This window comes from Candoia aspera, chromosome 3 (genome assembly GCF_035149785.1).
Source record: "Candoia aspera isolate rCanAsp1 chromosome 3, rCanAsp1.hap2, whole genome shotgun sequence".
NCBI classification, from domain to species: domain Eukaryota; kingdom Metazoa; phylum Chordata; class Lepidosauria; order Squamata; family Boidae; genus Candoia; species Candoia aspera.
The window spans coordinates 175,539,321-175,553,851 of record NC_086155.1 but is presented as its reverse complement, the minus strand read 5'-3'; the positions used below and the strand labels follow the sequence as shown (position 1 = coordinate 175,553,851).

At 37.8% G+C, this 14,531-nt stretch overlaps 2 protein-coding genes across 3 annotated transcripts in view; one reads left to right on the top strand and one right to left on the bottom strand.

Annotated features, from left to right (window-relative positions):
• SLCO5A1 (solute carrier organic anion transporter family member 5A1) overlaps positions 1-2,984 on the top strand; it is a 61,613-nt gene extending 58,629 nt beyond the window's left edge. The window contains exon 9 of the mRNA XM_063299369.1: positions 2,270-2,984. Within this exon, the coding sequence (XP_063155439.1) occupies positions 2,270-2,742 (473 nt within the window). The 3' untranslated portion in view covers positions 2,743-2,984. The remainder of the gene's footprint in view (positions 1-2,269) is intronic.
• Positions 2,985-10,685: 7,701 nt separating this feature from the next.
• The window catches only part of SULF1 (sulfatase 1), a 123,171-nt gene continuing 119,325 nt past the window's right edge, over positions 10,686-14,531 (bottom strand). The window contains exon 20 of one of the 2 annotated variants that reach the window (XM_063299367.1): positions 10,686-12,011. In XM_063299367.1, the coding sequence (XP_063155437.1) occupies positions 11,203-12,011 (809 nt within the window). In that variant the 3' untranslated portion in view covers positions 10,686-11,202. The remainder of the gene's footprint in view (positions 12,012-14,531) is intronic. The other variant, XM_063299366.1, reaches the window with a different exon arrangement.

Genomic DNA, 14,531 nt, shown 5'->3' with positions numbered 1-14,531 from the left:
TACAGCTTTAAGCCTAGCAAAAAGTCCTCAAAAGACTCGAGCTCAGGGGCTTTAGCCTCGGTCAGCTGGACATACCAATCTGCCGCTCTGCCTTTCAGCTTGGTGGCTACTGCCATTATCTTAGCCTTCTCGGAACGGAAGCAGGGTTCGAATTGCTCCATGTAGCTCCCTGCATTTGTGAGGAAAAATGACAGCTTGGCGGGGTCTCCATCAAATTTAACAGGAAAGTCCTTCGCCACCCCTCCTGCTGGTGCGGAGCCAGCGGCGGGCCGGACGGGGGGGACCCTAGGTTACGGTAGTGGTCCCTCTTCGGGGTGGAGATGCATCCCGAAGTCGTCCGTGGCCCCGTGTCGGCGGTAGTTCGGGGGGGAGGATGGGGGATGGTTGATTGAAACCAGGGCTCCCATCGTATCTCGCCTGGCCACTCACCTCCAAAGACAGGGTTTTCAACATACATTCCATCGATCCCAGCTTCACCTCCAATAGTCTCACCCTCTCAGGGGTGACAGATGCTTCCCATCATCAAATGCCGGGCTGTCTTCCCGTTGCTACTGTTGTAGATTCCACCTCGGGGGTCAACGGGAAACGGAGCTTCCAGGATGCCTGGGACGTCCCCGGCTGGGGTTCTCCCATCGTATCCCAGGTCATCTCCGGGGGGGAGCCAGTCAGTACCGGTTGTTCCGGCTCTCCCCCCTCGCTAGATCCCCCCAGCTCAGGGCTGGAGCTTGAACCCCTCGGGTAATAGGAAAGTTTGGGGGGGAGGGGGCTCGGTTCTCTGCTCTGGATTGCCGATTCGGGTAACCGGTTAGTCGTCTCCTCAAGCCCCGCAGACGCTGGTTTCAACTCTGCCATCGCTAACTTCTTCCCTCGCAAGAATTTTCTTGGTAGGAACTAGCGAAGTATATTGATGGATTCTCAGCTTTATGTAATGATTGCTTATTCCATAAATATTCTCAGACTCATAAGGTAAAGCTTAATAAAATCTGGTTTATTATAGAATAGAATGCAAATACAAAGAAAGCTGAGAATGGGAAAAGCGCACCTAAAATCAAACTAAATAACCCCCGATACAAATGAAGTCCCACCCCCCCTTACAATAGTCTCAAATTCACAATCCCAGGTGCTCCTAACGAGTTCTGCTGATCCATGGGAAACAGACCTTGAACAGAGAAGATAACCCAAACACATTCCATCTTAACAAGCACAGATAGAGAGCTTGGTACAAGGTCCCTCAGCAGCTCCCTTCCAATCAGATACGCGCGTCAGCGCCTTGGCATGCGAAACGTTACGATGTACAATGCACATTGAAATGAACATGACACATGTTTTGAAGCCAAGACAGTTTTGTTAATCTTAACCCTGATAATTCCATACATTAACTAAAAATGAATCTTTATATGGCTATGGTAGAAGTAAAAAGGGACAAGGTCAGGCACAATGTTGGTGGGAATGCTAGCAATAATCCTCACCTACTATGAGTTCAAGCACAGCTGTTAAGTAATGAAGTTATTTAATAGCTGTTGTTTGGAATAAGCTTCCAGTAACCTGAGGTGGGAACCTTATTCTGTATTTGTAGAAAATGACCAACCAATTTACCTTGGTATTCTCTAAAACATGAGTAACCCTATTAAATTTGACTTAAAATGTTTTTGGAATAATATATTGTTATTAATACTTCAATACTTTAAAGTTATTTTAATGTTTGAAATTCTAATAATTTAATTGTGATTTTATTGTTGGAAACCAAATTGAGCTCCATGAAGTAGTATTTATTTAGATTTCTATGGAGGTGTAACCACTGGTGTGCTGATAAACATACATCAACTGGCTTTGCCGGCTCTGTTGCTGCTGCCGTGCTGCACAGTGAGCCACCAAACAGCTGATCAGCGCACTAGGCATCATGGCTCAGCTCTGCTTTCAACCGGTTCACAAAATTCCTGAAAATTTATCAACTGGCTCTCATGAGCCAGTATGAGCCAGGTCCAGCACTCCACTGGGTATAATTCTAAATAAATAAAAATGCACTGTTGGAAAGAGTTCAAATTTAAGTATTCTCTTCATCGCTTCCAAACCAAGTAGTTTATAAGCATCATATGAGAGTTCTGTCCCATTATGTTTATATGTAATGTGATATATGTTCTAGCCAAGACTAATTAAAAATAGAAATTAATAGTGTAGAATTGGCTTTGGTATGTGCTGTCTCAAAATTTTTCCCAATAACTGTTTTGATATAGGAGTTGATTGATTTTACTTTTCCTATTTATTACAGCATACATTCCTACCCCAATTTATTTTGGTGCGGTCATTGACACTACCTGCATGCTGTGGCAACAGGAGTGTGGTGTGCAAGGCTCATGTTGGGAATACGATGTGACGTCCTTTCGTTTTGTGTACTTTGGTCTGGCAGCTGGTCTCAAATTTGTTGGCTTCCTATTCATTTTCCTTGCCTGGTACACCATTAAGTATAAAGAAAAGAAGAAGCAAAGGCGGATATGGGAGGATGCTTCTGTCAGCACTGTGAGCGAACTGGTGGGTAACAAAGGAGCTCAACAAAACTATGCAAGGACTAGATCCTGCCCCAGTTTTAGCTGCCAAGGTGGCCATGCTGACGATGTCAATCTAACAAGAGTGAATTACACAGCACAAACCTATCCTGGCCCCCTTACAGCAGGAGCAATAAATGTGTCAGTTGAGAAGGCTTCACAAGAAGTCACTCCTGAAATAGAGGGTCCCTTTCAGTAACTTCAAATTTTGATTTATTTGTACATAGTAAGTATGGGGCCTTTTGAAACACCTGTGCCTTCTTTTTCCTAATGAGATTTGCCACTGATAATAAACCAACAGAGCTTAATGCATAGAGCCATGGCATATCTGAGGGCTAGATACCTCCAAACAACGTAGGTAACTCTTTCTTCTTTTGGGGAAGTAGAATGTTAAAAGTAGGTGTGTAAGTCCTTTGACTATGTCTATTCAAGTTGCATGTTCCAGGGAAATGCTAATGAATCCTCTGCTGCGAAAATCATTTCTGGCAGAAATGTATACCACTGGTGAAGATAATGCATCCATAATTCTTGAATAGGGGAGAACAAGTAATTATTTTCAATTCTGTTTCAAAGCACAACTTGTCTTAGCTATGCAACGTGGACTGGATAATTTGTTTGGTTCTGTGTATTTTTAAATCAAAATTTTCAGTCATTTGACTTGGAAAAGAGGCTATTTGAAGTAAAAAAAATGTTCAGCTACACATTTTAAGCGACAGAACAGATAATCCAAGACTAATCAATACAGGATAAGTTATTGATAATTTGTTTTATTTTAATATGATAGTGTATCTCATTTTAGTTGCAAAATTGTAACTATCATTAGTGATTTCAGTACCATTTTGTAATAACGTTAAAGCATAACAAGCTTATGCATGATGACTAGTTGATATTTGCATATTTTTGCAATAAGGAACAATCAGCCGTAGATACCCTATTGATTTCACCAAATCCAAAATTAAGTTTACTTTGTTTCTGTTCATATAGAAACTAACCTTGACATGTAGTAAACTGAGGTGACTCAAATATCTAATCCTCTGCTGGTATGGTACAGTGGTTATTTGTTCTGACACATGGCCAGATTGTTGTTCACATACCTCATCATGCACTAAATATCAATCTGAGCCATGTGCTGGTGCAGTCAAATGACTGCTTTACCAAGTGATCTGTCCTCAGGTTCTTCCTGCTTCTTGAGGGAGAATTACAGGCCTTAAGAGTCCAGTTCACATTAAAGGCTTGTATAGACCTGCTTATATTGCAGCACTTGGAGTCTACTACATTTCTTTAGCTTTGTCAGCAATAGAAATTGTCTTGGGCATCCTGATCTGATCTCCACTTCTTCATTACTGGAAAAAAGGTGTGTGTATATAGATGCCAATATCTGGAGAACCTGAGCCTGAACCTGCACATATAATACTCAGTTGTGCAGCTCTTTCATCCTGCCACTAGGGAATATTTAATGCAAAATTGCTATCAGCTAGAGTGGAACATTTGAAAGGTAAGTGGATGCTTATAGATTTCCCATCCTCCCATCTGTCCATTCAAAATTATGCATTTCAGCTGTTTTTCATATTAGCCCTCTTACCTTTTACTTCTTGGAGGAGGAGGAGGAGGAGGAGTTCTGAAGAGACAAATGGCAAGAAGAAAAAGTATTCCACAGTCATGATTGCTTTTTGCACTTGCCAGTCTTATTTCATCTTTTAAAAAACCGTTAAGGGAAAAATCATGCCACTGAGGGTTACTTATTGCTGAAATCAAAAGTACAGGTTAGCTTTCCATTGCACAGATATACTAATACACTTTAAAAGGGTGTGATTCACCATAGGCAACACTCAGGGCTCTATTCCTGGTAAGGTCACAAAAGCCTTGTTCAGATCTCTTTAGGAAGTGCTGTATCTCATCCATACCAATTGCACTGTGCTATTTGTGGATCTAAAACTGTTTTCTTTGTTACAGTATTCTGTCATCTAATTCTGAGACTGTAGTGACTCCATCCAAGCACAGGGATCTCTTAAGTCACAAATTGAGGGGCAGATCCCTAGGCAGGATCCTTTTGATGTTCAGGGGAAATTCAAAAGGGGCTTCTGAGATGTAGCTATCAAAAAGTTGAAATGAGAATATGGTCAGGCCCCAAGTCCTTCTGCACCCCTCAGATAATCTTTTAGAGTGGTAATCTGGTGAGAGGAAATGCTTATTAGTGGGGAATAGAAAAAATAAGTGGAATATTTCCTAAAAGGCAATGTGTATGCAGTCAAAGCTCAGTTGCTAAGACATGGTACACTGTAAACAGGGTTTATGTTAATGGCTATATACTGAAGAAAAATGAGGTTAGGGAGTAGTTGATGGAGGAATAGGTTTGAGGAGCAGGGAGATACGTCTTTATATTTATCAGGTTGCGTCCTAAGTTTTTGAAAGCACCAGCCTGTCTGACCTGGGCCTATGTCTAACAGTGTTGCATTCTGAGGAAAATGGGTGCCATGTATTGAACTCACATAGTGCTAGCTTGCTAGCTGAATGGCCAGTGGCTCTCTCCTCAGACATACATCTTCCAAAGGCTGTGCACGTCTGTAGATTCATTTTGAGCAAGGTCTCTGCAGTAGCTTAAAGCAGCAATAGGAGGTTTAGCCATGCTCTTTGTTTCCTGACTTTGGTATTAATCTTTTAAGTTGTGGAAGAGAGACTAGAGAGCATGCACCAATGTAATACTTCCACTTATAACTGAAGGATTTTGTTGTCTCTCTTCCCCATCCTAGAGTAAGTGTTAAATCTTTTCATAGTGTATATAATGTATATGGATGTACTGTAGATGGCCATAAATATTAATATAAGTATTCGTTTATGACTATAGTACTAGGCTTATTTATGCAAACCTACCATTGCCTCAAAAGTGTCATTATTCTTTCAGTATTGATTGCGTACTTGAAATTTGGAAGTAGAAAGTTTGTTCAACTGTAGTGCATCAAGAGTGTCACTTAGTTTAAGCCACACCTGAAGGCAGAGAGAACTCAAAATGGGAGGGGACAGAACCATATGGCCAGTCTGACCCTCCCTTCCAGTCAAGAGATCCTTTAGGCTCATGTTTGCTTAGATAGAAGTACAGCTCTCTGAATATACCTTTGGCAAGTAAGGTCCTAAGTGGCACTGACAGCTTCACTCCTATTATAGCAAATGTGAGTACAGCTTCCTTTCACATCTGCTTTCTGTACCTATGGAGATAGGAAACAGGTGGGCCTAGTATTCTGGCAAACTTTTGAGTGGGGCTTCTGAATATATACATTATGTCATTCTTTTTTATTATGTCATTTACACATTTGTACTGTTTTTTTCCTGTAATGTAGTCATAACATGGAGAATGCCCTAGATTGGCACTGGACAGCTGTCCCAGAGGTTTTTTGTATTTTTAGCATTGTTAGTGTACCAGAAAATGTACATTGGTCCTCTAGTATAAGTGAGTGACCCTATGGATCAGCTTTGAATTGATCAACTGGTGCTAATGTGATACAAGAATTCCCTCTTTAGCCTGAAAAATACTTCATATACCTTGCAGGACTGTAGCTTAATGGCAGGTTCGCAATATACTCTTGCTCCACAAATTTTCCTGAAGCAGCACAAACTTTGAATTAATGTGTTTAGATATTTTAACTAAAAGAATTGGCTATCATTAGCTAACTGGAAATCTTTTAAGTCTTGAATCTGGAAACATAACTTTCTGGCAGGGAATAGCGATAGTCGAAGATATGACGATCTGGTATCCTGCCAAGCTTGCCTTTCAGCTGTATTGGTTGAAGAGTCAAAATTTGGTGCAGCTCATGAGCAGGATAGTAGGGAAGGCTATGCTCAGCAGTTGTTTAGACCAGTGTTTCAGACTATGGTACCTGTTGAACGAACACAAAATGTATACATATAGGACCCTTGATATTGCCCCTAAATTACTGCCCCCCCAGTCATTTGGTTGAGTTAATATTGAACTGTGGTGGCAAAGACAAAAGATTTGTGTCCTTTAATTTTTGAACTTTAAAAATACACTTTCAAAACAATTGTTAGCCAAAACCATGTGTAGTTTATAAAAACACTGTATGCTGAAGAATCTAAAAAAATATGGTACTTTTATCATAAGAAAAAAATCCAGGGTTGAACTTAATACTCTTAGAAATATGCAATTTTGAATCATTATTACTTTTTTATACTTCACACCCCCCCATTAACATATATAGACAAGACTGTATATTTTTTTTCCATTGATTTCAGGAAAACAGCAGTATGTTGTGTTGTGTTTTCTTTCAACATAATATACCTGAAAGAGGAAAAATACTATTAATCAAGGGGCAGACTAGTCAAAATGTTAGTTTTGATAAATGTTTTTAAGAGTGTCAGTCAGGAAACTATGTACTGAATCTGTAATAACAAAAATGGGGATTTGATTGATTTGTGGAATGTTCCTTTTTCTTTTTAGTGAATATTTGAACTAATATTTCTCAGTGGAACAAAGATCAGTTTTCAGACTCTATGTGCAAGCTTGTGTAAAACTTTATGGACAGTATGTGTAAATAGCTGTTTGCAAGTGAACCTTCAGTACTTGACATTTTGAAATAAAGATGACTTCTTAACTTTGTGGTGTTTTATGTTACATCTTGTTGCACTATTCCAATCTTAAGGTGTACTTTTGGGGAGCAGGGAAGAAGCAGCAGCTTTGATCCAGAATAATTTTGCTGCAGAAATTAATGCAGTGAAGATGGGTGCTACTACCTCATTCAGTGTATAGCTACAGCTCAGCTCAATTTCATCTGTTTTTCATAATCAGCCAATCATCATTATGTATGGCTCAGGTTGCCTGTGTTTTAATCTAGCACTTATATTTATTCATGATCTGTAACATCACATACTATGAAATTTAATGTCAGTTTTAATTAGGGCTCTTGTTTTCATTTTAAATTACCTTAACTCCAAGTCAATTCACCTGCTTTTAAACATATTAACAAAGGCAGTATTATAATTTAAGAGTCCCAAATCTGCACAAATATTTATAATTACTATTGCAAGCCATTATGTGGTGGTGTAGTGACATCCAATGGCCATTTATGAACAGTAATTTATGCTTGCTGAGTAGAGTGATTTTACTTTACTATTTAACAGCAACAAATACTCAAACTATTGTGTTTGTTACAATTGTACTGGTAATTGTTTTTCTAGAACTAGGATTGTACAGAAACTAGGAACTGTGTTTTTATGTTCCTGATGTGTAATACACTTTGCCAAGACTGATTTCATGAATTGATGCACCTTGACTTTGCATTAATTAAGGTATAGCAAGGTCTTCAAGATGCTAAGGTTGGGCCAGGGTATATTACTTTTTATATAACCACCCAGTTGTCAGGAGTTGGGCAGCATATCCATTATCATTATCATTATTATTATTAGATTTAGGCAATCTGATACAGAATTCAGTGAAGCCATCTCTCTTAATTACCAGTAGTTTTGAGAAACCTCGAAGAAAGCTTCATTAAATGTAATAGATATGCAAAGGATTGCCCAGTAAGGCTGAAAACCTGTAATTCTTGGGAGGGCATTCTAAGGGATATAGGATGGAAATCATCTCTGTTTTCCTGTGGACATAGTGGAAACCACAGTGATTCTTGCCACTCTCTTGTTGGTTCCCGGGGAAGCTCTGGATCAAATGGATACAAGCTGCTTTCAGCTTATAGCTGTTAATATTTTATCTACCAAATTCAGGTAGAAGGATTTAAAAAAATATATCAACTTGAAAACTAACAAAAGAAATGCCACCCAGCTGCTGTGAAGCAGTAGGATTTCCAGTACCTAGGAAAATGTAATTTATACTTAAAATGATTCAGTGAGTTTTCAGGTTATTTGCTTTACTACCATGCAACTATTGTTCCCAGGTGTTCATGTCCACAACTTGCATCTGAGCTTAGACAGTTATTTTAAATCAAGTAACTGCAAAATATTACTTAGTAAAATATTTCTTATTAGGCTATAGGTTAACACATTGAATTAAGATAATTTTTATACCCACTTTATGAAAATTTGACTTGACTGATTTCTATAAAACAGGTACAGTAGCTCTTTATTTGAAGAATTGCTTCTAGACTTTCCTGAAGCCAGAATTGTTCTATAAAAGTATTGCAGAATATTCTTACATGAACAGTTTGTAGCCTAATAATGAAAATCTATATAAAAATAGCATCATTCACATTCTTAAATAAATTTGTTTTGCCATTCAGTTTGAGACATGTAAATGATAACACCTGTTTACACAATCCACCAAAACCTTTTTCAGGAAAATTACTGAAATGACTTCAAACAAAAACTAAACATTATATAAACTATGATGCAACAAGGAGCATAGAACTGAAAATTAATACATAAATATCAAGACAATTGTGTTTGACAGAGAAAATGGAGCAAACAATTGCAAGCTTATATATAAATGGCAAAGAAGTAGAGCAAGTAGGTTAATTTGTGTACCTTGTAAAATGAATGGAGCTATTTTCAGATTTGCAGATGCTGGTAGAAAATACGTTACATATTGTGTGGAATGAATGTCAAAAGAAGCAAAAATGGCTGTATATGAGAACGTGCTTGTGCCCACTTTGTTATTTGCAAGTGAGAAAAGTCTGGAGAAACATAAAAGTTGAAACTGGGAACGGAGTACTTCAAAAGTGTATGAGGTATGAGAAAGATAAGGTTAAAAGTGAATGAATCCTGAATGTGGACTGAATGCAAAAGTGGGTAAATAATCTGAAAGAATATTGAGTTTGGCCACATAGGGAGAATTGATGAGAATTAAATTGCAAAAAGATACTATATGAAGGAAGAGTGAATGGGTTGAAAGGAAAGGGGACACTGAGATCATGGTTGGATGGAGTTGATGAGATCCTCAAAAAGAGAAGGTGAGAAATTTAAAAACCAAAAGTCAGTATGTGACGCAGTGTATGGATTTATTTGAAAAGTGTGGGCCTAGTGAATGGTGTTGGTATAAATTACATTTAGCTATCTTTATCTTAGGACTTTAATTTCATTAGCTTACTATTTCTCCCTTTCTGAGCTTTGTATGCTGTTGCTTACCGCAAAAGGGACCAGCATGATAGATATGTTTGCATGTATTTAAAAATCTAGTAACACCATGGAACATTTGACTGCTTATCTGGTACTTCATGATTGAAACCAACTCTATGTCAACCTTATTTCTATAAATTATTTCTAAAATAGTTACTTTCTGCAAAACTTGTAGCTAAGAATTCATCTTTATTTTGATGGTTTGGGGGTTGTTTTTTTTATTTTAGATGCCCCTCCCCCCAAAAAAAACCCCAAACCCCACACTTTAGGAACAATATTCTGAAGTCATTTAGACACCTTCACAAAATTCTAGATGACTGTACCTATTTTTCCTGCTCATATGTTATATTCTAAAGCACTTCAATAAACCAACATATTCAAACTTCACTGTTATGTCTATAGGAAGCATTCCTTTCCTTGACTCTGGAGAAGAGTGGAGAAGTGCTTTTGCATGTAGCATTACTCCCTGTGTATAGGAGATTTCTGTATGGCCACATATAGATATGGCAATATGACTCTGCAATCTTGCATTATGTTGTGTTTAAAAAGAAGTGGGAGGGGATGCACTTCTGCAGGTGTGCCAGGATGCATTACAATATAAAGCATATTTGTATAAAGAACTTTTCTTTGGACTGGATTTTGTTCTAAAATGACTAGAACAGCTCTGAATACATTAAGACTTTTTGCAAAGTGGAAATCAAACTTCCTTTCCTGAAAAAAAATAAAATTAATTACTTTTTAGCCCCTATCTATTGGAAAATTAAGCCAGTTTGGTTAGTAGTTAAGGCACTGGGCTAGAAATCGGGAGACCATGAGTTCTAGTCCTGCCTTAGGCACAAAGCCAGCTGGGTGACCTTGGGCTAGTCACTCTCTCTCAGCCCTAGGAAGGAGGCAATGGCAAACCACTTTTGAAAAAGTTTGCCAAGAAAACTGCAGGGACTTGTCCAGGCAGTCTCTGAGATTTGGACACGACTGAACAGATTAAAAAAAATTTTTTTTCCTGAAAATTAACTCAGTTTAACTGTTAAGTCTCCCATTTGTTATATCTAAGAAAAAAATTACCATGAGTCAAATGAGCATAAAGCTTTTAAATCAAACGTGATCATCTGCTCAATATACCAATGATTGCTTTTTACAATCCATGCTACATACTGTATTCTCTATCAACTTTTATTGTTTTGCAAATTACATCATATTAGCAAAACTAAGAACATGTAGAAGTGTCAGATTAATAAAGAGTATGGCACACAGATTACAAAAGGGCATGTATATTTACTTTGACAATAAGAAATTTCAGTGGTTCAAATTAATAAAAATTACTCAAACATGGGATAAGAATATTTGTTATGAGAACAGAAGAAATAAGGAACTCATTTCCTTTGAAGGTGCATTTATACTACTTTAAAAAATAGGACTCTGGCTAAAAAGCGTCATAATGGTGCCTTTTTAATACTGGAATTCTAGTAGCTGCAGCCACATTGACAAGAATGTGTATATGTGCATATAAAATATACACTAGAATTTTGCTACAAAATTGTCATTCCATTTGTCAGCTGATCAATAATATCTGACTTGCGTACACAACCTAATTTGAGGGGAGTGGATTTGAAGCACTGCCTTCTTCATTTAGAAGCTGTGAAGATTTCTGAAAACCTTCCCCTTTTCTCAAGAACATGTCAGTTTTATGTTGCAGAACAAATGTATTTAAAGCCCAACTGATTATTTTTGCAGCAGAGTTCATGGGAAGGTAGACTTGCTCTTCAAAAATACCCTGTGCAAAATCTTTGTCTGTGATCGAAGCTTTCTGAATAATGTTAACTGGTTGCAAGATGAAGCTGTGTCTGGACTCCAGCTCTGTCAAATCGTTCCCACTAAAATCCCTTTCCAAATTAACTGGCTCTTCAATCTTCAGCCATGTTTTGGCTTGGTGACTATTCCAGTGTGGTGGATTTGTACTCCTTTTTGCAGGAATATCGTTGCTTAATTCAAGTCTCCCCTCCTCGCTTGACACTACTGTGCTCAAGGTCAGGTCTCCAAAATCTGTTTGGATGATAGGTTGAGCCTCTTGGGTTGTCAGCCCACTCGAACCTTCATCTGTTTCAGCAGAGCTCATTCCCAGCAAGGAAAATGATGTGGATGATTCATCCAAGTTCCCCCTGGCATTAGCAGTGTGAACCCCTGCTCTTTGATTTTGCTTAGAGTAACTGTTCAGCAGTGCAAAGATTCTATCTACATCCTTCAAGTAATTTCTCCAGTCATCAGGACTAACTCTGTAGTTGTTTCTGGTTTCATATAAACTTTCATTCACACTGTACAAATCTTCCAGTCCTTGCCAGTTGATATTTTCTGTGAAATTTGGGAGCTTAGCCTTCCCATCCATGCCATAAGTGTCCTCTGTCAAAAAGAAAAAAAAAGGAAACAGTAACAGCCTGTAACATTTGATATTAGGCATATGTAGCTTGGCTCGGATCTGATGCAAATCATTGCTTTCATTCAAATCATAATTTAATTTGGAAAGTCAAATCTGTTCCATTTGGTGCTTCAATCTGATTTTCCAAATTGATTCAAGAGTATCTAGTTTGATTGCTGATTCAAAGTGATTCATAGATCCAATTGAGAAACCAGTGATTCGAATTAAATCTCTGAATCTAATCTTTGCACAGCCCTATTTAATAATTGCCATCTTCTCAGCTGAGTAGCGAAATACATGGAAATTCTTACATGCTAAGACCTCTTTCTTCAGACTTTTAGTTCATTGGTTGTAATGAGAAAAGAAAAGACCACTTTTAATTTAGGCTGGGATTTGTAATCAATAGTTTACTATTACCCAAAGATCTCAGGTGAGACATACGGTGTTAATACCAGGCAGCAGCATTCTCTTGCGCTTGTTCATAGCAGTTCTCATTCAACACGATGGAAGTGAATTTGCTTTAGAAATTCTTCCAAAGAAGAAAAGCATTACAGAAACATTCTCATGAATTTCTTCCTGTTACAGTGGCATTTATTTAGTTGCAAGGTAGCCAAAGCATATGTATGAATGGTCTTTAATTATACACTCATTTCTCAATGTTTTAATTAAATCCCAAGGGGTCAGAAGGAAACTCATTTTATTGGAGAATACTTCTAATAATTAAGTGGGAGTCCTCCCTTTGAAATTGTTGTTATTATTATTATTTATATCATCATCTAAGTTTTGCTGTTTCCAAATCTTTGCAAAGCACAGGGCTTATAATAATATACTCAGATATAGTAAAACTTACACAGTAAAGCAAAGCACAGTATAGTTCATAACTAAAAAACAATAGTTACTATGCAAAAATAAATAAATTGGTGAATGATTGTGGTGAACAATGCTTTCTCCCCTCAGCTCCCTTCACCTCATGAATTTGGGGCACCATAAGCAACTTCTCCCAGGAGGATCTTTTGAGATGAGTCTATTCTTGTTGGAGTAGGTGGTCCTGCAGATACCTAGTACCAAGCCATATAGGGCTTAGAGAATTTCTCTTTTAATTGAAGATGTGGATATATCAAGACAAAGCATCAGGTTAACTTTTTTAGCTTAAGTATAAACATTTGTTAAAAAACCAAATGCTGTAGAAGAATCACTTAAGAGTAAGTGCTTCTACAGCATTTACATTGTTTTACCTTTACATTGCAGCTAATAAAGAGTTAACCTAATTCTTGCTTTGTCTTCATAATATTGCTAAGCCTTATTAACCTGGTTTTGCTTTGAATCTATCCAACTTCTCTGCACAAAACTGGAAAAGCTATTTATGCCCTGCTCCAGAAAAAGACCTATGAGAGCATTCCCTAATCTGGTACCTTTCAAATGGATTGGGCTACACTGACTATCCATAATGGGAGCTAGAGTAAAATATATATGGTGGGGAACAGGTTTAAGACAGACTGGGGTCAAATGAACCCATCCAAAACAGAGCCTATGTTTTTCTCAGCCAAACATTTAAAAAGGCACACATTCAAAAAATTCAGAACAGTTCTTATATAAGGCATAACAACTTGATTTCAAGAGTTGTAACCTTGTTTTATCTCTGTGTTATTCATAACTATTACTATAAAAAATACTTCTGTGGCTTCAATCAGACTCTTCATGACCTACCTATGTTGCCCAGTTGCCTGTTTTCCATAACTTTTCACCTTTAAAAAAGAAGCCAGTAATTGGAGGGGGGAAGGGTAGATTTGTAAGTTTGATATAGATTCTTTTAAAATGGAAAAACAAATGGCATGTAACATATTATAAATATCCCTATAGGCAATAGCAACATTACCAAGAACTGGACTCATTTGGGTGCTCATGGAAATAACATAACTGAACTAGAGGCTGATGAGGATTTATTATAGACTCTAAATGCAAATATGAGTTACACTGACTATACAGCAACAGTGGAGTCATCAAGGAACAAAGGGAAGCATTACAGGTAGTCCTCACTTAATGACCACAACTGAGATCGGAATTTTGGTTGCTAAGTGAAGCAGTCATTAAGTGAATCTGACCTGATTTTATGACAGTTTTTGCAGTGGACATTAAGCAAATCATGTGGTCATTAAGCAAATCATGCGGTTCCCCATTGATTTTGCTTGCCAGAAGCCAGCCAGGAAGGTTGAAAATGGTGATCATGTGACACAGGGATGCTGCAACGGTCATAAGTGTGACCACCAGTTGTAAGTCAATTTTTTAAGCACCGTCATAAGTCTGAACTGTCAATAAACAAATGGCCATGAAGTGAGGACTATCTGTAGCAAGCTTGGAGAATCCCCAAACCTGTGGACAAATTCCTTGCCTATCAAGAAACAAATCTTATCCAATGAAGACTGAGCATGCCCAATGGCCACAACCGAATAAAGGTGGGATAAAAAATAAAAATTATAAATAAATAAATAAAATATTTGGGGAGT